The sequence below is a fragment of the Stegostoma tigrinum genome, chromosome 17 (assembly GCF_030684315.1).
Source record: "Stegostoma tigrinum isolate sSteTig4 chromosome 17, sSteTig4.hap1, whole genome shotgun sequence".
Lineage (NCBI taxonomy): Eukaryota > Metazoa > Chordata > Chondrichthyes > Orectolobiformes > Stegostomatidae > Stegostoma > Stegostoma tigrinum.
Window position 1 is genome coordinate 36,008,738 of NC_081370.1, and position 24,144 is coordinate 36,032,881.

At 42.9% G+C, this 24,144-nt stretch overlaps 1 protein-coding gene across 8 annotated transcripts in view; it reads left to right on the forward strand.

Annotated features, from left to right (window-relative positions):
• Positions 1 to 5,242: 5,242 nt before the first annotated feature.
• ampd3a (adenosine monophosphate deaminase 3a) overlaps positions 5,243 to 24,144 on the forward strand; it is a 47,842-nt gene continuing 28,940 nt past the window's right edge. Inside the window, exons 1-8 of one of the 8 annotated variants that reach the window (XM_048545484.2) lie at positions 5,499 to 5,570; positions 8,425 to 8,531; positions 10,074 to 10,299; positions 12,669 to 12,867; positions 14,884 to 15,049; positions 16,915 to 17,134; positions 18,004 to 18,133; positions 22,568 to 22,762. In XM_048545484.2, the coding sequence (XP_048401441.1) occupies positions 10,079 to 10,299; positions 12,669 to 12,867; positions 14,884 to 15,049; positions 16,915 to 17,134; positions 18,004 to 18,133; positions 22,568 to 22,762 (1,131 nt within the window). In that variant the 5' untranslated portion in view covers positions 5,499 to 5,570; positions 8,425 to 8,531; positions 10,074 to 10,078. The other 7 variants (XM_048545482.2, XM_048545486.2, XM_048545481.2 and 4 more) reach the window with 7 other exon arrangements.

Sequence of the window (24,144 nt, forward strand, 5' to 3'; positions counted from 1 at the left end):
TCTCAGGCACTGAAGAAGGTTTTCTAAGATTACAAAGGGATCTTGCTCAAATGGATCAATAGGCTGAAAAACGGCAGATGTAGTTCAGTCTGGATAAATGCATTTTCATACAACAAACAAGGGCAGGGCTTATATTATTAATGGTAGGGTAGTGGGTAGTGTTGTAGAATAGAGGGACCTAGGAGTGAAGGTACATAATTCTTTGAAGTTTGCATCACATACAGGCAGAGTGGTTAAAAAGGCTTTTGGCACATTTGCCTTCATTGCTCAGACCTGCGAGTAAAGCAGTTGGGAAGTCATATTTGTTATACAGGACGCTGGTGAGGCCTCTTCTGGAATATTGTATCCTGTTCTGGTTGCCCAGCTAGTGGAAGGATATGATCAGGCTGGAGAGGGCTCAGAAGAGATTTACCAGGATGTTGCTGGGTATGGAAGAATTGAGTTATAAAGAAAGTCTGGATAAACTGGGCCTTATTCACTGGAACATAGGATGTTGAGAAGTGATCTGATAGAAGTTTATAAAATAATGACAGGGATATGAAGTTTATAGTAGTTTTCTTTTGCCTGCGATGGGGAATTTCAATTCTAGGGGATATATTTAAAAGGTGGGGCTAGTGGGGAGTGTGGAACGGATGAGGGATTCGTGGAGAGAGTGATCCCTACGGAAGGCGCAGTGACGCCCAGTTTTGGTTCTCCCAGGGCCACTCAGCTCCTGACCTCATTACAGCCTTGGCTCAAACATGGACAAAAGAGCTGAATTCCAGAGGCGAGGCAAGAGTGACAGCTCTTGACATCAAGGCTACATTTGACTGAAGCCATTAAGGTGCCCTACCAAAACTGGAACCAATGTGTATCAGGGGACAAACTCTCTGCTGGTTGGAATTGTACCTGGCACATAGGAAGATGGTCGTTATTGGAGGTCAATCGTTTCAGCTCCAGGACATCTCTGCAGGAGCTCCTCAGGATAGTGTCCTAGGCCCAAGCATCTTAGCTGCTTCATCGATGACCTTCCATCCTTCACAAGATCAGAATTGGGGATGTTCACCAATGATTGCACAATGTTCAGCGCCATTCATGACTCCTCAGATACTGAAGCAGTCCGTGTTCAAATGTAACACAATCTGGCCAATATCCAGACTTGGGCTGGCAAGTGGCAAGTGACATTCGCACTACACAAATGCCAGGCTATGACCATCACCAAAAAGTGACAATCAAATACTGGTCCTTGCCATTCAATGGAGTAACCCTCACTGAATCCCCCACCATCAACATCCTGGGAGCTACCATTGACCAGGAACTCAACTGGACTCACCACATACATACAGTGACTACAAAAGCAGGTCAGAGGTTAGGAGTGTTGACGTGAGTAATTCACCTCCTGACTCCTCAAAGCCTGTGCACCATCTACAAGGCAGAGGTCAGGAGTGTCATGGAATACCCTTCACTGTCTGGATGCGTGCAGCTCTAAAAACACTTAAGAAGCTTGACACCGTCCAGGACAAAGCAGCCCATTTATAGAGTCATATAGCATGGAAACAGACCCTTCGGTCTGACCCATCCATGCTGAGCAGCTCCTCAAACTAAACTAGTCCCACCTCCTGCGCATGGGCCATATTTCTCCAAACCATTGCTATTCATGAACTTATCCAAATGTCTGTGAAATACTGTAATTGTATCTGCATCCAACACATTCTCTGGTGGTTCATTCCACACATTAACCACTCACTATGCAAAAACATTGCCCCTCATGTCCTTTTTAAATCTTTCTCCTCTCATCTTAAAAATATGTCCCCTAGTTTTGAACCCTGCTCAGATGGAAATGACCCTTGTCATTCACCTTCTTTATGCCCCTCATGACTTTATAAATCTCATTTTCCTTTAATGATAAAGGACATTCCTTCTTGCACTTCCTCACAAGGCCATCGGACTTATTGAATCTTCATCTGGCCCTGTCACATTAGTTGCTCCTTTTATGTTTGGAAAGATTTGGGCTACACATTCAAAATACATGGGGATCTGCTTCAGGATAAAATGTCCCACCGTTGTTACTCACTGGATTTTGTTACCCAACAACACAGTCAACTTTCTTTAAAGTCAGAATGTGGGACAAGGTACAGGAGTGACAATCCAATTGTTAACATGTAGCTGATGATTAGCTCAGGAAAGCAATGGATATTTTTCTGACTAGGGGACAGATGTTGTAGGCCAGAGTAAATAAATGTGGGGCTGGGCAAACACAGCAGGTCTGACAGTGTCAGAAGGAGCACATTTAGTAGTTGGGAGGTTATTATAAAGATTTCATCGTGATGTTGTGACATTGAAAGACTGGTCCTCTCAGGAAGAACGATTTTGCAGCCAGGAGTGTTTTAAGTTCTTGTTTCTACAACTATCAGTGAATTGGGAGCTCGGGCTTTTGAAGCCTCAGGGCTGCTGAGATTTGTGGTCTGAATAATTGTTCTCACTCTCTACTCATGAATTATATTTCACAGGGCCGCATCTGGAATTTTTTTGAACACTCTTGTATAGGACCTTGAGACATTTTATCATGTTAAAGGCACAATATAAATGCAATTGGTGTTGTTCTGTTTCGACTGCCCTTTTTGACTATGCTGGATGATTGATAGATTTACTTGCATCTTTTTAAATGACTCAACAAGCAGAGCGTTGTGTTGTCTAGTGCATTGCTCAGGAAGTCAGGTAGTGCTCTGATCTATTATTCATAGCAGACTAACAATAAAAAGTAGATAGAATAAATTGGCCAGCCTGATAACAAAGAAGCCAACATTATCAAACCATCTGCTAACTGTCCACACCCACTAAACACTGCAGATGCTAGAAACCTGAAAGAAAACTAAACAAAACTCCGGAAACACTCATTAGGGCAGGCAACACCTGTGGAGGGAGGGTTTCAAGTTTGTGGCCTTTCATCAGAATGATAATAAGATAAATTAGCAGTTAATCTGTTTCATGGTGATGTTGGTTGAGGGATAAATATTGACCAGGACAACAGAAAAACTTCCTGTTCTTCTTCAAAGTAGTCTATGGGGGCCTTTTGTGTTCGCATCAGAGAGCAAATGGGGTTTTTGTTTAATGTATCGTTTGAATGATAGCACCCCTGACAGCATTGCAATCGCTCAGTAGTGCTTGTCCAGCAGCACAGTGCCCCCATAGTACAGCCTCCCCAGCCGTGCAACAATCCCTCAAAGCTGACCTATCAACCACACACCATTTCCCCAGTGCCAATCATGCAACAGTTTAACTTACCCTCACTAAAGCCCTTCCCCAACACCACAGATGTCCAGTAAGATGGTAGTAACATAGGGCTTCTGAGCCTGGAGCCCATCCACAATTCATTTTGTTTCTTTCTTCTATTTTCCTCCCTTTTTTGTTTTCATCTTTTATTTATTTCACTGGCCTCTTGGCAAAGAGGTTGGTCATGGTGACTGCATTGGTGGTGGCGAGTGGGCTCAGTAGTGCAGCCTGGACTAGGCCCAGCACTGCCTGATGGTGATGACGTAGGAGATGAGTTTGGATTCTGGCAGCTTCTGCATCAACGAGGAAGCCCTATTGCCAGCTCATGGCTGCTGCGGCAGTGGCAAGACTGCATCTGGTGCAGACTCACGGAGGCGGTGGAGGAGGAGATGATTTTGGGCCCAGTATGAGGACCGGCAGCATCGGTGGTATCCACATTGGCGAGGGTCAATGAGGACTCATAGCGGTGAGGGCATCAGTGGAGGCAAGGCGGCACCGAGAAGTGGTGACTTTGGTTCTAGCGGCAGTGAAACGGCGAAGGAGACTTGTGCCCGTTATTAGGCCCCATGACCCACGATGGAGCACTTAACAAGAAGCACTGTGAATTTGGACACTCCTTTACTTCTTAATTTTTGTCTTTCTGTTCTATTTTTTGATTCATTATCCTAAAGTTTTAAGATGGTGCCCGAGAGTGGCGACACTATACACCACTTTTCACTCTCTTTTTATAACAAGATACATGTGACAATAAATAAATCAAATTAACAGCGCAGCAAGCATTTGTTACTGCTTCTTTGACTATGCAGCTCAATACTGCCCCTCCATCAGTGGAGTAAACCTTCACTACAACTCCTTTGACAATGTAGCACTCCCTCAGTGCTGACTTTCTGATGCAGCACCTTTCCTTCATTACTGCAAACAGGTGAAGCAGTGAAGCAACAGAGGGATTCAAGATAATGAGGTGTCACACAACCAGCCCAGCTCTTCCCCCCCACCCACTGCATCCCAAAACCAGTTCAACCTGTCTCTGCCTCCCCAACCTGTTCTTCCTTTCACCCATCCCTTCCTCCCACCCCAAGCCGCACCCCCATCTACCTACTAACCTCATCCCACCTCCTTGACCTGTCCGTCTTCCCTGGACTGACCTATCCCCTCCTACCTCCCCACCTATACTCTCTCCACCTATCTTCTTTACTCTCCATCTTCGGTCCGCCTCCCCCTCTCTCCCTATTTATTCCAGTTCCCTCTCCCCATCCCCCTCTCTGATGAAGGGTCTAGGCCCGAAACGTCAGCTTTTGTGCTCCTGAGATGCTGCTTGGCCTGCTGTGTTCATCCAGCCTCACATTTTATTATGCAGAAGTTACTTTTCCTGGCAAGTGAACCAGCAACTAAAGGTTGCGGCTTTAAAACATTTGGCAAATCAACTAGATGGGAAAAATCTTAGGCTAATTTCTTTTTACGCAGAGGACTGTTAAGAAGTGGAAGGCATGACCTGAAGGTTCAGCGGAATCACCTCACATAGGAAATTTTAAAAATCAATTGGGAATTCACTTGACTGATATGGTGAAAGGACTGGGTGGGGTCTAATGGATCACCCTTCCAAAGATCTAGCATGGCTTGCTTCTCTGTTCATTCTTTAAGTATGATCCTGCCACTTTTAGGATTTGCAAACTCCGATTGCATTGTAGATTTAATGAGAATAATTGAGCACTCCCGCAAAAGCCATTTTATCCACTGCCTAATGGAATCTTTGCTACATTAGACATTAATCGATGTTCTGGGCTCCTCTAGTTGTATCCAGTTACGGGATCAATTAAATTATTTTTAAAATACACAATCAATATGATTTTATCTTTGCCTCTTGCTGTTTATCCAGTTCATAAATCTTCGAATATTTCCGGAACGTGGCTGGATGGTGCTCGTTAATGGGTCTCCAAAGGCAGAAGCTGAGTGGCATTCTGTGCAATCAAATGAGGGAGAAAGAGAGAGAGAATGAAAAAAGGAAAAAGACACACATCTCCTACATTGCCATTATAAAGAGGGCACTGTCTCCTTGCATTGAGTGGGTTCCTGAATTTCTACAGGTAAGACCTTTTCTGGGGCAGTTCCAGGCCACAAAACGCTTCTTAGTTTTCGAAAGAGCCAATAGCACCTTAAGTTTAAAAAAAAACTCCCTGCAACCAGCCTGCCTTAAAACATTCTGAACAAACTGAAAGCTGTCTAGCTTATCGGTGACTGGAGAGAGGGTGCGGCCCTTTCCGGAAGGATTGGCGGTTTTACTGTTGGTTACTAGGGAACAATTTTACCTGCCTGAACCAGTAAGTTTAACTTGTAAAGGAACAAACAACAGCTCTCAATATTGCTAGACTTGTCTGTGGTTCTGTTGGGAGTGACATCGGTGGAATCAATTGGGTGATTAGACTTGGGATTCCGTCTGTTGTTCCAGTTTAAATATAGCCAGGTACGAGATGGTAAGAATTCACAGTTGGGCTGTGACTAGAGCTGGTGTCAATGATTAGGTCTTAGGTCTCAGTCCTGATGTTATGGTAGGCTGTAAGGCTATATGACTCCTGTGGTATTTAACACAGTTCAGGTTACTCTCCTTGTATTAGTGAACTTATCACGTGTGTTTGCTACTTACTACAGTCTAATCTGTTAGTTTTTTTTAGAAACTTCCAACCTGAAGCATTCCCTTTAACCCAAAATTTAAATTTAACCAGACTAACATTTAAATATAGTGGCTACAAGAGCAGGTCAGAAGCTAGGAATACTGCAGCAAGTAACTCACCTCCTGACTCCCCAAAGCCTGTCCACCATCTACAAGGCACAAGTCAGGAGTGTGATGGAATACTCCCCACTTGCCTGGATGGGTGCAGCCCCAACAACACTCAAGAAGCTAGACACCATCCAGGAGAAAGCAGGCCGCCTGATTTACACCCCATCCCATCAACCCCACCACTCAACCCCTCAGCCACCATTATGCTCAATAGCAGCAGTGTGTACCATCTACAAGATGTGCTGCAGAAATTCACAAAGGTTCTTTAAGCAGTACCCGTGACCTTTAGCACTGGGGAAGGACAAGGGCAGCAGATAGATGGGAACACCAGTCAGTTCCCTTCCTGAAGTGGGACCTTCAATGTTGTCTCATCAGATTCTTAACAGTCTGTCCCCAACAGAGTTGTGTGTTACCTGCAACGCATGGACTGCAGCGGTTCTAGGAGGCTGCTCAGCATCACTTTCTCAAGGGCATGTAGGACAGGCTTTAAATGCTGGCCCCGCCAGCAACGCTAGAGATCTCTTATGAAAGAATTAAAAATGCTCTCCCTTGCCCCCGTTCACATTCCCGGTTGTGGAGTTGAGTGAGATGCCCGCTGCCCTCAATCCGGTTGCTATTTGCTGCTGATCCCGTTCGGCTGCAGCCTCTGGCGGTGCTTCAGCTGCTTAAAATAGCACAAGTCCCGGGAATAAAACACAGAGCGGCGGCTCATTGCAAAACAGCGCCGGCTTCGACACGCCGGGACCTGGGAGCGGTACCAAGCATGGCCGGGACCCCGATCATAGGTAAGGCCAGGGGGACACAGACCCCTTCTCAGATCCAGGCGGTCAGCTCTCGCAATAAATAATCTGACCCTGAGATGTTCGAGAGAGCCGGAGCAGAGTGTCCGGGGGTGCAGTTTCCCCACTCCTATGCCTTATGTCTTATTTTGTTACTGACTAACTTTTTTTTGGGTCCCGCTGCTTCTGCGTTAGAATGTTTCTGCCGCGGAGACTGGGAAAGAGATTAATTTTAGTTTTCAAAATATTTCTAATTCTACCTTCTCTAGCTAGTTCTCGAAAATTAAACCTCTCCCGCCTCAGAGAGCCACACAGAGCTTTACAGACAAATAAATATTTTTGCTCGCTATTATAATTAATGTGGGGAAAATCCATTGTGAGCATAAAAAAACTAGGCGGGAGCTAAAGAGTTAAAGACAGCCAAAACATCTTCTGCCATTAGCTTAGACTCAGTTCTTGAGATTAGTTCACTTGCTACGACTCAGGACGCACTGAAACTGCGGGGGTCAAACTAGCTTTCGATTCACTGCAGTTTGAAAGTTACAGGCAGTTCTGGTGAAGAACTGTTTCCGGAGAGTCGGGAACTGGTGGACAGAGAACCTGGGGTGGATGCAGTGTGATTGGGGAGGGGTGAATATAAATAAGCGCCGTCTCATTATTCAGTAAGTTGTGCCGACGACTCAGTGAAAGCAGATTCAATAGGAACTTTCAAAAGAAAATTGAATTTAAAAAACTTAGAAAGGCAGAACTTGTATAACAATGGGGAAAGAACAAGGGTTGGTTTGAACAGCTCCACTTGGCTTCCTTCTGTTCTTACCTCCTTTATGATTGCACAGTCTGACCTTTCACTGACCCAGATCTGTCTTTCCCAATTCTACATTTATCTTAGTTTTAACGTTCAAACCATGCTCCACGATAACGTACATCTCCACACAAAGCAAACAAAGTCTTAGAAATCCAGCTGCTGTATATTGTTGCGTTGGAAGCACAGAACGTGTTCTGTTTATGCCCCGCAGAAGTCTCCTTCCATATAAAGCTGAAGGCAGTTTGTGCTGCCATCGAGAATCAGTATGTCACATTTCGCGTGATGATGCAGGGTCATTTCTGCTGGTGGGTTAGTGATAAAAGGAGATGTAACTGAGGGTGGAGAGAGTAAACCGGGGAAGAGTATTTTGGGTTATCAATATTAGGTTACAGTGACTAATAATGGGAATTAGAAGAATGACTTTGTGCAGAGGATTGTTGAAGCACAGAACACTTTACCACAGGGAATAGTTGAGATAGAAACTATTGTATCATCAAAGGATTTGGAGGAAGAATAGATAATTTGATATTTGTACAGTGTTATGGGCCAGGAGTGGGGCAGTGGAACTCTTTAGGAAATGATCCAAAGTTATTTGGAAATAGTGAAACTGTGGGATTAGTTTGTCCGTTATACAGAACTGTGGAGAGAGCAGGTCATAGGGATTACTTGGTGGTGGACACCGAGAGCAGAGCAGTGGGATGAATTTGGGATTGATACAGAATTATGGGTTTGGGGTCAGTGGGATAAGTCTGATTTTTTTTCTAGTATCAATCAAAGATGCAGAATGGTGTCTTTGGTTTTAAATTTTTAAGGTTCACTGTGATGGACATATATGGACTGTTATAACCGTATCTACGGAATGTAATTTGTGGACAAGTGGAATGCTGTATACCGAATCTGTAACAGCACTAACTTTGAGGTATGAAAATCTAAGCCAACCTCCCAACCATTGACTTCACCTTGCTGCCCCAGGAAGGCAGCCAACATAATCAAAGAGTCCTCCCAACCTGGTTATAATCTCTTCTAATCTCTTCCACTGGGCAGAAGATACAAAAACTTAAACACACATACCAATAGATTCAAGGACAGCTTCTTCCCCGCTGTTAATAGACTTCTGAACGAACCTCTCAAATTTTAAACTTAATGTTGATCTCACGCTTTGTGCACCATTTCTGCAGCTGTAATATTGTATTCCATGTTCTGTTCTATTACCCTAATGCACTTTATATGGTATGATCTGCCTATACTGCACACAAAACAAAACATTTCACAGTACCGAGGTACATCACAGTAATAAATCAAATCAAAAAATCTGGAAATACTGTGTGCCCTCCTGAAAGTGAACTGTATGTAAATAAATAGCAAACACAATATTGTAGAATTTTAGAAGAGTACAACATGGGAGGCTATTCAGCTCATTAAGTCTGTGTTGTAGAGCATCTTCAGAAACTAAGTCCACTGACTTCCAAAACTGAATAAAGTTGTCTTGTGATGTACTAAGTATCATGATAGAATGTCACCATGAAAGCAGGCCATCCTTCCCTCCCTCCCGATTCTGTTAAATGGCAGTAAAGGTTTCTTTCAAGTTATGCTGTGTGGTTGACGGAAACATCACCGGTCTTTGTTGCCCTCCCTTTTGTAATGGTTTTTTTGATGACAGTCAGTGTATTTTTTCTATCAAAGACAATAATAATCAAAAACGCTTACAAATCACATGTAAAACCCTGATCCTAAGGGCATATTAAGGAAAATCCTGGGGTGTTCCTCTTACTCTTCCTAGTTGTCCTTTATTACCCTGGCTTTACAGCCCTAATATAGTTTCAAAATAGGCTATTCAACCCCCTCAAAAGTATTTTACAATTTAAATCATAGCTGATCTGTATTCCAACCTATGTACTTGCCTTGGCTCCCCATCTTTTATAAGCTTGAATTCAATCAATCTCTGATTTAAAATTGTTACTTGAGTTACCATCTACTCACTTTTGTGAGAGAGTTTCACACTCGTACCATGTCTTGTGTGAGATGTGCTTTCTAACTTCTCTCCTGAACAGCCCTACTTGAACTAGGGAACCCCCCCCCCCCCCCCCACAAAGTAGTTTAAGTAGTATCTACCCCATCAATTCCTTTCAAAAACACTCCAGTCTTCCACATCTGGGGAATAGACACCCCCCCCCACCAACAAAGTAGTTTAAGTAGTATCTACCCCATCAATTCCTTTCAAAAACACTCCAGTCTTCCACATCTGGGGAATAGAAGCCAAGCTTACTCCTAGTTGCAGTGCCCGGATGTGATCAGTTAACTTGACCAGGGATCATCCATGAATCATTGACCCTAAGCTGGCGTCTCTTATGAAGGGTCTTCAGTTTGACGGAAGTAGTAAATACAAGAGTGAAAGATGTTCTAATGACTCTCTTACGATATAAACAGCGATCATGTTTCCTTTATCTTATTCCCTCTACAGCTGAAATGCCCAGACAATTCCCGAAGGTAGCACAGACAGAGGAGGATGAGCAAGTTCGAATTATAGCAGAGAAGGTGTTTGCTTCTGCTCTGCGTGAGGAGGACACCAAAGATGCACTGTCTTTGTTTGACATTGCCGAAGACTGCCCGATTGGTAAAAAGGAAGCCACAGAAAGGGAGCTCCAGAAGGAGATTGCTGAACAGCAATCAGAGACCACAGCAAAGAGGTCTGCCCGTGGTTATCCAAAAATGATTCCAGTTTGACCCTGCACTAGAAATGTTGGGAAGAAACCTATTCCCTATACACTCTCGAAGAAGCATTACAAAACGTAAAAGAGGATCAACTGCTACTGGCTCTTTGAAGGAACTAGTTAGTTCCCCTTGCCTTCTGTTCCCCTTAAGTATTTATATAGACTCATAGTCATACAGCACGGAAATATAATTTCCTTTTAAAAGTTAACTGTTGAATCTCTCCATTCCAGGTCATTATAACTCAAATACAAGTTAATATCCCCTCTGATTCTTTTGCTAATTACCTTGACAGTGTGTCCTCTGGTTATTGACCTTTCTACCAGTGGAATCATTTCTTGGAATCTAACTTTCAAATCCTTCATAAATTTGAACTCTTGTATTACATTTCCCCTTCCCTTTCTGTGTTTTAATACAAATAATCCTAGTTTTTTTTTAATTCTCTCAACATATGATACACAGTAGAGAATGCTTTTCTTTATCTAATCCTGTGATTTACCTGACCTGTAACTTTTTGATGGAAACAGTATAAAAGGAACTTTTACTTTCTATCTAACACACACTGTACCTGTCAAGTGAGTGTCTGATGGCATAGTGTAAAGGGAAATTTATTCTCTCACTGACCCAGACAGCACTTGTGAAGGGAGTGTCTGATGTCACAGTGTAAAGGAAACTTTGGTCTCCGTACCTGTCAATGGAGTTGTCTGATTGCACAGTGGAAAGGGAACTTCTACTCTCTATCTGACACCGTGCCTGTCAAGGGAGAGTCTGACATCATAATATAGAGGAGGCTTTACAGAGTTTGACAGGGCTGTCCAAACATGTTTGCACAGGGATAAGGGCTGCATTTTACTTTTTCCTTCTGTTCAGGTTTAGTGGCAACTTTTACGAAAGAGCTTTGTTAACAACAGCAAGCATTAATTTCAAAAAAACTTCCAAAGCAATAAAATGATACTTTAAATAAATGAGTAATTAATAAATAAAGGCAATTATAATGTGCCAAGCAGCAGAGCTAACTGAACCCTTTTGTTTGCTCTTTGGCTAAGGAAACAGAGCTAAATAGAGAAAATGGTCAGGCCTAAATCCTGATTCCCAGCGAAAGGGGTGGGAACCTGGCCTCAGTTAACAAATTGGCGTTAATTAACATTGACCCTGGTTCACCTCTTGTGCGGCACAATCCAAGCTGGGGGTCAGAAGGAAGTTGTTCAGTTAGGATTTTCCCACTCTGTTTTGTGGATACATTTTTGGGGAGGGAGGAGGAGGGAAAGGTGAGTGTGTAGTTCATTCCCACTCACTCACCGGTCAATCTCACTGCACCCCCAACCATGGTCTCTCTCTGTCATGACCCACCCAAATCTCATCCACTCACTTACTCAACTCACACACCCCATCTCTGCCGCCTGGCTCTTAGCCCCCAATGGCAGTAGTCTGACTGTCATTTCCGCCTTCCTTAAGGCAGTGTATGTCTGAAAGCCTCCTAGCCACTTAGCCTTGCTCAAAATACAGGCCAGTAGGGATCCCAGAAGTTGTAAGTATTGAAAGGATTGGAAGAGCGACAACTTCTGGGATCCCTAGTGGCCTGTATTTTGAACAAGGCTCAAGGGGCAAAATGAGAGCCAAGAGGCTGCCTGTTGGACATACCTGCTCTAGAGCTTTTGCTCTGGTTGATAAAAACTCTTTAAATTCCCTTCCAAGAGATGGGGTCAGAATTGTGGTGACGCTTTTAGCTTAAGGCATCCCTCCACATGATAAAGGAGAAACACAGTAGAAGTTTTACTTTTATAAAGAAAAACTTAGTCCACTCCTTTTCTTCAGTACACAGTTTGTTTGTTTGCTGATCTACAATGGATCCCAATCTGTCAACCCCTCAATTACTTCAAATCACTCCACAGCTTTGCCCTCTGCTAATCTTAGTAATTCCCCCCAACTCCTGAGCACTTGGCCATCTTTGCTGTCCTCTGATTTTTGTTACTCCACTTGAATCTTTCATCAGCTGCCTGGATCCTATGTTCTGGATTTCTATCTTTAAATTTCCTATCCTCTTTGCTCCTTTTGGACACCTGGCTTAATGTCCCCTTCTCCGTTTCTCTCTGCTAATTATTTCTGTGAAGTTCCATGGGACATTAAAGCTGCTTACATGGTAAATGTTGTTGGTAATTTGTCTCCTGATCCTGATTGTTCTTTTTTCTTTCAGTATTAAATGTTCAATTAACAGCCTCCCACAAAGTCTCTGAATATTGAAGCAGGTTATTGATTTCAGTCAACTTTATTTGTGTCAGTTTTCTTTTTTGGTAACAGAAGACTTCAATCATATTTCCTTCATCTCTATGAACTTCTCTTTTCCCAGAAAGAAGAGCCTGAGGCTGATTCGATCCCATTCGTTGTCCTTGCAGATCCCAACTCCTGATGTGACTTTCTCAGTTGTGGATTCCCCATCTTTGACCCCACAGACGCCCATTCCGAGTGTCCCTTTGTTTGGAATACAACTGCCCTATGATGTGCCTGAGTTTCAGCGAGTGACCATTACTGGAGACTACTGTGCAGGGGTAATAAGCACATCACTACAGTTGATTTTTTATAACTCTCATCCATCTTTTTCTCTGATCCCTCCAGGGTTTTAATCCTCCCTATGTGTGTAAAGTCCTCTAGGCCTACAACTAAGATATCTGTGCTCCATCAGTTTTGAGCCTTTATGCATCCACTGTTTGTGGCCAGGCATTCAGTTGGAGGGTTCTGATCTCTGAAATTCCCTCCCTATCTCTCCTCCTTATAAGGTGTTTCTTAAAACCTGAAATAAGAGGAGAAAGTATTTGAACTACCTTGCAGGTCTAGCAGCATCTGTGGATTGAGAATTGGAGCTGATGTACCACTCTGCTACCTACATTGTTCTATAACATTTTTTACCTTGTGGAATGAAGTGAGTCAAAAATAATTTTATCTACTCATAGTTCACTCCTTTGATCTAGCTCAAGGTCTGTCCGAAAGAGTGAGAAGCAGTCTGGGCCCTTTCTAGCGCTATCCAACTTTGCTCTACTTGTAATGTTACTAGACTAATAAGCCACGAATTGTAATTCAAATCCCACCACAGCTGTGAATTGAATTCAGTGTATTAAATTAATCTGGAATAAAAATCTAGATTCAATGATGATGGCCTGATGGATTCTGATGATGAACCTAGGACACTAACATCCTTTCACAAAGGAAATCTGCAAAGAGCACTTGCCATCCATTTGGGCCAGCACAATGGCACAGTGGTTAGCACTGCTTCCTCACAGCATCAGGGACCTGGATTCAGTTCCACCCTCAAGCGACTGTCTGTGTGGAGTTTGCACTTCCTCTTTGTGTCTGAATGGGTTTCCTCCCACAGTCGAAAGATGTATGGGTTAGGTGAATTGGCCATGTCAAAGTGTCCATTGTGTCAGGGATGTGCAGGCTAGTTGTGTTAGCCATGGGAAATGCAAGGCCACAGGGATAGGGTAGGGGTGTGGGTCTGGGTGGGACGCTGTTTGGATGGTTGGTGGGAAACAATGGGCTGAACGGCCTGCTTGCACACTGTAGGGATGCTATGATTCTGATCCAGCCTGGCCCATGTGTGTTTCCAGACTCGGCAATGTGGCTGATATTAACTGCCCTCTGAGTAAGATAACTCATCAACACCAGTATTAAGGCAAGTCTGTACACAATCTTAACAGTGTCACAAATGTGCTGTAAATGAATAAAATGGCTTTGTCTTCTCTTCTCCACCATTCCTTCTACCAAACTCCAAACATTTTTAAAGAGAGTGCATCTAAAGGATCACTTTGGACTGAGTAACTGGTATTTCATGTGCCAATTGGCACCTCCAAATATTGGCAGTTTTAACCTTGAATGAAATAACCACAGTATACAAGTCAGTTAATATTGCTTCTGTACAAATATAGTGAGAATTTTTTTTGTGGAATACGAAAGAGGTAACAAGATAAATCAACAAGTTGTGATTATGTAGAATTATAAGATATATTCATTTATTCAAAATTGGGAAAGTGAGCATTGCTGGTGAAACTTGTCCATCCTCAATTTCTCTCAAGCAAGTGAAGAGGGTGGAGATAAGGTACTTCTTCAACACAACTGAATATCATGCTGGGCATTTCCAGAGAAGCAGCTTAAAAGTCAATCAGGTTGCTGAGGGTATGACTGAGTAAGGACAACAGATTTCCCTCCCTAAAGGACATTAGTGAACAAGATGAGTTATGGCAACAATGTGATTGTTTCAGTGGTAACCATTGTTCTAGAGTACAGAAACAGGCCATTCAGAAATTCAGGGCTGTAGTGGAGTTTATGTTCAACAAGAACCTCTTCCCATCTTACTTTCTTTTGCCTTGTGCAATACAAACTTGGAATTTAAGGCCAGTAGGCTTAGTTTGGAACTGGGAAGACTGAGGGTGGTGAGGACTTCCACAGCCCAAGAGGTGCTGAGAAAGTAGGAATTAGGAGTAAAAGTTAAGTCTAGACTTAGATACAATGAGAGAGAAGGGGAATAAAGGGAAAAGCTTAATGAGTTCTGTCCTCTACTGTCTGACCAGATCACCGTAGAGGACTATGAACACGCTGCCAGAGGCCTGATAAAAGCCTTGTTCATTCGTAAGAAGTACATGCGTCTTGCCTATCAGCTATTTCCCAGAACAACAGGCCAGTACCTACAATCAATTGAAAATGATCAATGGCTAGAGGAAGATGAAGTTTTACCAGGTAAGTGGGTTTGTATTGTATGCGTGCTTGTGCGTATGCATGTATGTATGGAGGGTATGTGTGTGCCTGTGCCTATGTATTTGAGTCTGTCCATCCCGGTGTTCACTATATTAGAGGATTTTTAAGTGTCACTATTGGGAAGAGTGAATGCATGTTGAGTATATCTATTTCAGTGTGTGTCTGTATATTTGTGTGCATTTTGGAGGTGTTTGTATGTGTGTACATGTTTGTGGCGTAGGGTTGGGGTAGGGGTTGTGCGGAATGGAAGCAGGACACAATATGAGTGCTAATTTAACAATTTCTATTGTGATAGGAATCCCAGCCAGTGACTTGAAATCTGGGCACTAATAACCAGTTAATGAACTATCATACTTCATAAAACTCAGGTTTTGATTTTGACACAAGTAAACATAAAGTTGTGTAAAGTAACAGCATGTAAAATGTATGAATATTTATTGCTTCAGCAATAGTAGGAACTGCAGATGCTGGAGAATCTGAGATAACAAGGTGTAGAGCTGGATGAACACAGCAGGCCGAGGAGCAGCAAAGATGATGTTTCGGGCCTAGACCCTTCTTCATAAATTTCCAAAGTTTCTGAAGAAGGGTCTAGGCCCGAAATGTCAGCCTTCCTGCTCCTCTGATGCTGCTTGGCCAGCTGTGTTCATCCAGCTCAACACCTTGTTATCTCTGAGTATTTATTGCTTCTGGTCTAACCAACAAGACCCCCATGCAGAATTTGGTGCAGAAGATCTCTGAGCAACTGGGAAAACTGATGAGGTCCGCAAGCCCTGTTCAGTTTATACAAGTGCCAACCACCCGCCCATTCTCTCTCTACGTCCCAAAACCCCATCTATCCATCCTTTCTCCATATCCTAGACCTCTCAGGGAGTTGCGGGTAATGCATGCACAGCAATTCAGAGATTGCCATCAGACCCAAGCACAAATTGACCCTTTTAAGTAACCACAGTGTGCAGCAGTACAAAATAGTTGAAAGAGCCCATCGATTTGAATGAACAGGCATGGCCTCAAGCAAAACTAACCAGTTACAGAATAAGGGGGAAACTCATTTAAAACTGAGATGCAAAGGAATTTGTGCCATCAGAGGGTAGTGAATGTCTGAAATTCTGTGTTCCAGAGAGACTAGTTCACTGAAAGCATTTAAGGAGGTGGCTAGCTTTTTGAAATGTCGAGGAATTGATGGCTATGAAGAACTGGCATGAAAGACACAGTCATGACCTTACAGAATGGTGGGTCAGACATGAGGGGCTGAATGGCCTATTACCTGCCCCTATTTCTAATGTTCCTAAAGGGAGTTGAGGGGCTAGAGGACATTCTAGAGATAAACAGGTGTGAGGCCATGGAGGGATTTGAAAATGAGGACAAGAATATTAAAATCAAGATGTTGCTTAACCCCCTAATGCAGTTATTGAGGGAATACAAAACGATTGTATGCAGCCTCCCTGGACGATTTAACCCCTGAATTCTAGCATTAACCCTTATTGTGGTCAGATAAAGACACTCTCTGGCAGGCGAGAAAATGAATCATGGGTAATTAAAACACTGTAGATTGTCAGACCCATGTCAGCAGAGTGTAATGCTGATTGGTGCACACCTAACCTCAAGCCAATGAATAACCTGACGCCTCTGGGATCATGTAATTGATCACTGTGATTGGTCAACAACTCTGACACCATTGAACCAAACGAATACCAATATCAACTTTGGTTTTTTTAGCAGAAATTCTGTGTGTTACCGTTTGAGATTTCTCTGTGCCTTTATGAAATGAAGGCATGTTTTATTGTTGTTCAGAGTATTGCTAGGATGCAGTTAATTGTAGCCAACTGCTGTCCGCTTGTATTGAACAGATTTCCACCCACCCCCCCGGGATGGTGACGATCCGTATGATCTCAGTGGTGCTCCAGACAATCTGGAATATGTGGTGAGGATGAAGGAGGGAATCATCTTTGTTTATGAAAACAAGGAGATGCTGGAACTGGATGAACCCAAAAGTCTTCCTTACCCAGACCTGCAAACCTTCACACTGGACCTTAATCACGTCCTCGCCCTAATTGCTGATGGGCCCACGTAAGTTCACTGCCAATGGAGCTAACACGGAGTTAGACAACTGTTGGGAAATTTAATTTTCCAAAGATGACTTCATTAGAAAGTTCTGAAAAGTTGCTCTCCTAGGTATAGATGTTTGCAATGTGCAGTTCAGTGACACAATACAGAAGTAGTGTCGTTGTAGGAGAGAAAGGGTGGAGTGCCGGTGTTGGTACACTGTAGGATGAATTCTGGGGCAGAGTGCCCTGAGTTAATAGACTGTGGGATGAACACATATAGTAGTTTTTTAGTTGGAGGTTGGCATTGCCTGGCACTGTATTGTGAATGTCGTCAGTTACTTGGCGGTCTGAGTCTGGTTGTTGTCTGATTTCTGCTGCTAGCTGGCTTGCAATGTTGAGAAAAGTTTTGAGTAGAACTGAGCATGGTGAGTTCAGCAGCCAACAGTCACCTGTTGGTTAATGAGTTGCTCAATTTTATATTGAGCATGTCTTTCATGCATTAAGAACTTGCCACTTTTTACATATTACCCGAGGTACCTCACAAAACTGATTCAAGGCGTCAAATTCAACTAACTTGACTCAGGGTTACTTTTTTCAATTACAAGTCTAGAGATTTAAAGTATTGAAAGAGTTATAATTAATCAGGCTGCATCAGGAAATTCGAGGCAGGAATGTAGCATCTCCTCCTGCCATCTCGTAATTGCATATTGAACAATTGAAGAAGATGGGGACGTTTGGGTGCTTTGGAACAATCATAAATTAAGGACCGGACTGGGCACTTAGGAGACAAAAATCTATTTCATTTGGAGGGGTTTAATGAACTTGAAAGTTGTGTAAGATATGATTTTATTTGAATATCTAATTTCAGATCTAATCACACTCCTTCCACAGGAAGACATACTGCCATCGGAGGCTGAACTTCCTGGGATCAAAGTTCTACCTGCACGAGATGTTAAACGAAATGGCGGAACTTCGGGAGCTGAAAGGTGTGCCCCATCGGGATTTTTACAATGTCAGGAAGGTAAAGCAACTGTAGACATAAAGGAATATTATTTACCATGACAGTAATGGTCTGGCATAGTTGAAGAGGAACTGGAGTTCCTAATCCTGCTGGTTATACATCTCTTAGAAGAATGCAAAAGGGTCATCAATAAATGCAACAGGGTACTCAGGAGAAACATCCTCATCCAGAGTGGTGAGGATTGGAACCTGCTACCACAAGGAGAAGCTCAGATAATGTATTGCTAGCTTCAGAAGTTCCACTCCAGTTACTGACCCACACTTAATGCAATTGTACACCAACAGATATTCCCAGTAATACATAGTGAATACACTATTCTAGGCGGATGCATAGTAGGAGAAGCTGGACAAACATGCAGGAGAAATGTATGGGAAGATAGGTTAATAGGGTGAGAGTAAGAGGGTGAGCGTGGGAGAGGGCTCTTGTAGAGCGTTAACATTGTCATGGATCAGATGGGCTGAATGGCCACGTACTATGCAAATCTATGAAATCTCCTGCTTGGAATCACCTCTTTTAATAAGGAACTGGGACATATGCAGCTTTCGGGAGGTGGGGAAGCTATCATTTATATATTTTTTTTCTCAAAAATGCCATATCCTTTCCTGGCCTCTCCCATTGTGTGCATTCACCAAATTCACCAGGTTAAGCTGTGTGGAGTTTGCACGTTCTCCCTGTGTCTGTGTGGGTTTCTGCCAGGTGCTCTGGTTTCCTCTCACAGTCCAAAGATGTACAAGTTAGGTGGATTGGTCTTGCTAAATTGCCCATAGTGTCCAAGGTTGTATAGATTAGGTGTGCTGGCCATGGGAAATGCAAGGTTACAGGGATGTGGTAGGGGGTTGGGTCTCCGTGGGATGCTTTTTGGAGGGTCAGTGTGGACTTGTAGGGCCAAATGGCATGTTTCCACACTATTGATTCTATGTAATGTTCCTGTTGCACATGAAGACCTCAAAGGAGGTAGTCCTATGTTTTGCATATGGTATGTTGTTACCCTGTGTGAGAATCAGACTCAAATAATTCTGCCCACCAACACCTTTGCAGGGCATCTAGAGATGGCTAGACAGTAAATTGTCAGTTTTGTCAGCAGATGATTTAAAGGTAATACTTTTTGTTCTTCATGATCAAACTTGGAAATCCATGGATTTAATCTTGAAGAGCAAGTTTCAAATTGATCAGTCCTTCAAGGGGAATAAACAAAGAATTTTAGATAAACTTACAGTGAAGAAAGAGATAGTAGGAACTGCAGATGCTGGAGAATCTGAGATAACAAGGTGTAGAGCTGGATGAACAGAGCAGGCCAAGCAGCATCAGAGGAACAGGAAGGCTGACGTTTCGGGCCTAGACCCTTCTTCAGATAGCTTTTCTGCTCCTTCCTGCCTTCCTGCTCCTCTGATGCTGCTTGGTCTGCTGTGTTCATCCAGCTCTATACCTTGTTATCTCTTATTACAGTGAAGGAATCTGACTGCTGTTTGTAATCCAATAGGTACTCATTTCTGTGTTTAAGGAGGAACCCTCATATTCCACAAACTTTCATTTAAATAGTACCATTCATGAGCTCATTAGCACATATTAGCTTGGTGTCATTGTGTTCAAAAGGTCATTGGTTGAAGTCCCACTCCAGAGGCTTCGGCATAAATCCAGGCAGACATACCCATTGTAGTACTGAGAGAGAGCTGCACTGTCAAGAGGGCTGGTACTGATGGAGTGCTGTGCTATTGGATGGTCAGTACCGAGGGAGCACAACACTGCCAGAAGGTCAGTAATGAGGGTGAGCTGTGCTGCCGGAGGGTTGGTACCGCGGGAACGCATCTTTTGTGAGACGTGCTATTTTTCACATGCAATGTTAAGCCAAAGTGACTGTAGAGATGTGTGGGACACATTCAGTCAAATTAACAGGGATAACAAGGTGTAGAGCTGGATGAACACCGCAGACCAAGCAGCATCAGAGGAGCATTTGTCTTATTTTCCATGTTCAATCTCATTTTTACACAAATTGGGTGGGGGGGGGGGTTGGTTTCTTGCATTTCTGACCTGTACTTGAACTAGCTTCTAATCACTTTGCGTTAATTCTGAGACATTAATGTATAATTTATATGTAGTAAACATGTCTTGAATTCCCTGAGTCTATATTTGGACTCTATCTGGTAACTATCTTTTGTCTTTATGTGTAAACACTCCATGTGTCATATTTCAGGATGGAAGTGATAGAAATAGTGAACAAATGAAACACTTCAGCACCTAAAGGTGACAGAATATGGGATCAAACCTGATACGAACAACCTATTTATATGTAGTTCTGCTCTATCAATGAAGGAATTGCTCATATAAATTGGAGAAATAGTAAACAGGGGTTTTAGATCAACTAAATTATTTTATTATGACTAACACACAGTTATGAACTGAATCTGTTTTCCAGATGGGAGCAGTAATGACTGTACCTCCTTCTCATGAAACAAAATTTTGAGGGGTGGCAAACATTGAGGAAGATAGCCTTTATTAGGAGGATATAGATGGGCTGTTTAGATGGGCTTGCAAATGGAATTCAATCCAGATAAGTGTGAAGTGATACACATGGGAAGGATAAACAAGACAAGAGAATACATATGAATAGTAGGATCCTGGGAAGCACCGAGGATCAGAAGGACTTTGCCTGCATGTCCACTGGTATATAAAGCACTTAATGAGGCCTGTGGGATACTTGTCTTTAATAGCTGAGGCAGAGAGGTTGGGAGAAGGGAGGTTAAGCTGGAACTACGTAAAATGTTTGTCAGACCACAGCTAGAGTATAGTGTGCATGTTTGGAATCCACATTCATAGGAAGGATGTGATAGCACTGGAGAGGATGCAGAGGAGATTTGTCATGATGTTGCCTGGGCTGGAGAGTTCTTGTAATGAAGAGAGATTGGACATATAGGGGCTGTTTTCCATGGAGCACAGGAATCTGAGATGTATAAAATTATGAAGGGCATACACATGGCAGACAGAAAAGAACTGTTCCATTTGCTAGAGGGATCATTGACTGGGGCTGTAGGTTTAAGGTAAGGGGCAGGCGGTTTCGAGGGGATGCAAGGAGACTTTGCTCCATCTCCCAGAGGGTGTGGCAATCTGGAACTCATTCCTGTAAGGGTGGTAGAGGCTGAAACCCTCACAACATATAAAACATATTTAGGAGTACACTTGAGATGCCAAGGTGTATCAGGCTATGGGCCAAGTGCCGGAAAACAGGATTAGAATAGTTAGGTGCTTATTTTTGACTGTCCCAGACTCAAATGGCTGAAGGCCATTTTTCTGTGCTGTAGACCTCTATGAATGTACAACTAACTGGTGAATGAAGAGATTCCTTACTCTAAGGACAAATACGTGCAGTGGAGGGTTTACGAAGATGTGGGAACTCACAAGGGAGCAGTAAGTTCACATCCTGCTATTCTCAAATCAGTGACTATGCTAGTGGAATTAACCCATGAAAATTTTTTAAAAAACATTTCCCTCCAGAATCTGTGTAGAAAGTGTCCAGTTTATAGGTTATACTTGCTGTTCTAAGGGATGGTTGGGAATTTGTTTCATGATTTCTGCCCCAAAGGTTAGCGAGACCCAGTGGGATTAAGATACCCATTCATGTTGCTATAATGAACAAGCCTTAAACAGACAATGAAGTGTTTAACCAAGCTACCTCAGTGTTAGTGTCACGTCTGCTGTGCCTCTGTAGGTAGCGCTGTCATCTTGGAGTTAGCAAGTAATTGATTCAACTCTTGCTTCAATGATTTTGAGGACATAATATTGGTCATTATCATATCGCTGTTTGTGGGAGTTTACTGTGTACAAATTGGCTGCCCATGCTTCCTATTTTACAACGGTATTTGCTCTTCAAAAGTTCTTTATTGGCTGTAAAGCAATTTGTGATGCCTTGAAGTTGTGAAGGTACTCTAGAAAAGTACGTCCTCGTTCTTCTGTAAGTACATTATTTACACATGGACTGCAACAGTTTAGACAGGCAGCTCACCACTGAAATAACTCCACTGCAGCTGACAGTCCATCACTAAGTTACCATTATATACACATGAACTGTCCTAGCACTGCCGCATTCACATTTAGATATCAGAGTAGTAATATCTCTAACACTCCTGTTCTCATGTGTCAGCCAGGGCTCCCTGATTGGACCAGGTTAACAGCTCCAGTCAGGGAACTCATATTCTGAGGTCCAGCTGGCTGACCTCGTTCCAATCACTACCTTCTCAAGGGTAACTAGAGATGGACAATAAATGCTGGCCAGCCAGAGACTGACATTTCCCATAAATGAATTTAAATAAAAAACACACAGGTGCAAATATATTACCCACATTGCAAATGTAAGCCACTGGATCACAGAGAAGTCAGTGGTGCCTGTCGTCATTTTGCTCTGTCGAGTGTCCAATTGTAACTGTGATATTCCCTTTTCAGGTTGACACCCACATCCATGCTGCTGCCTGCATGAGCCAGAAACATTTACTGAGATTTATTCAGCAGACCAACAAAACTGAGGCTGACCGAATTGTGCTGGAGAAGAAAGGACGCAAACTGACTCTGAGAGAGGTGTTTGCAAGTCTCAACATGGACCCTTATGATCTCACCGTTGATTCACTCGATGTGCATGCTGTGAGACTTGATTTTTTTACTTTTTAACCGTTGATTTTATAACATTAATAATGAACATTGAAAAACATTGGCATAGCTGGTCAGGCTGGTTTTAACATCCATTCCTAACTGTCTTTGACACGGTGATGGTGAGTCACCTTCCCCAGTAGCAGGACTGCATTTGGTACAGGAACACCTACAGTGCTGTAAGGGAGTTTCAGAATTCTAATCCAGCAGCGCCAAAAGAATAGCTGATATATTTCTAGTTCACACTGATGTGTTGCTTGGAGCAGCGTGCAAATTGTGGTGTTGTCATACATCTGGAGCCCTTGTCCTTCTAAGTGCTAGAGGCTGTATGTTTGGTAGGAACTGTAAAATGAGCTTTATGATATACGTCGCTGCCACTGGATAGAGTCATAGAGCATATAAATAGGCCCTTTGGCCCACCATGTCTAACTGACCAACAAAGCCACACTAATCCCATTTAACTCCATTTGGTCCATAGCCTGCTCTGCCCTGGCATTTTCAGTATACATGCAGATGTCTCTTAATGTTGCAACAGTGTCTGTCTCATGTTTCTGAAAAGGTGCAGTTGCCCGAGATGGGACCAGAGCAGAAGCAATGCTGTCAGAGTTACAGGACCTCAGTCACGCTGGCAATGCTGGGAACACAGCATTGTTTTCCTTGAAAAAGAGAGTGTTAAAGGGTGACCTGATAGACATGATCAAAATTATGAGTATTTGCTGGAATACACAAAGAAAACTCTGTCTCCTGATGAAGGATCAATCTCCAAAAGTTTCAGCTTGAGGGAAAGATTGACATGGAGGATTTTTAAATGACCAAGTTGCTGAGATCTGGAATACACTAGCGGAAGATATGGTGACAGCAGATGCTGGTAATGATTTGGAAGTGGTTGTTGGATAGAAATCAAATCAGCTTCTAGTCAGTAGTAACTCTCAGGATGTTGATAGTGGTAAGATTGCAGAATTAATTTCAAGATTAATTACACAGATCAGAGATGAGGAACTCCTGTCAACTGTTGCTGCATAATAAAAGTATCACAGGCATATAGGGCTAAATATCCTCTTTCTGAGATGTACGTTGCTGTGAAAAATCTCTGATTCAGTGATGATGTAAAAAAGAGATATGAAAGTTCCCAAACTGACAACTGGGAATCTCCAGCCGATGACTAATACAGATGGGGATGCCAACTGCATGCGTAACATGTGGTTTCTGAAACTCCAAATAATGTGGCACTGTCAAAGATAGAAACTGGTGATGCAGGATGTGAATATTTGTGGTAACGGCTGTGGATCTGATCAAGCAATGATTTGAACAGAGTTAGGATTCTTGAGCATAAGAAATTGGAAAAGGACAAGGAACAGACTCCAGCATTGAATAAA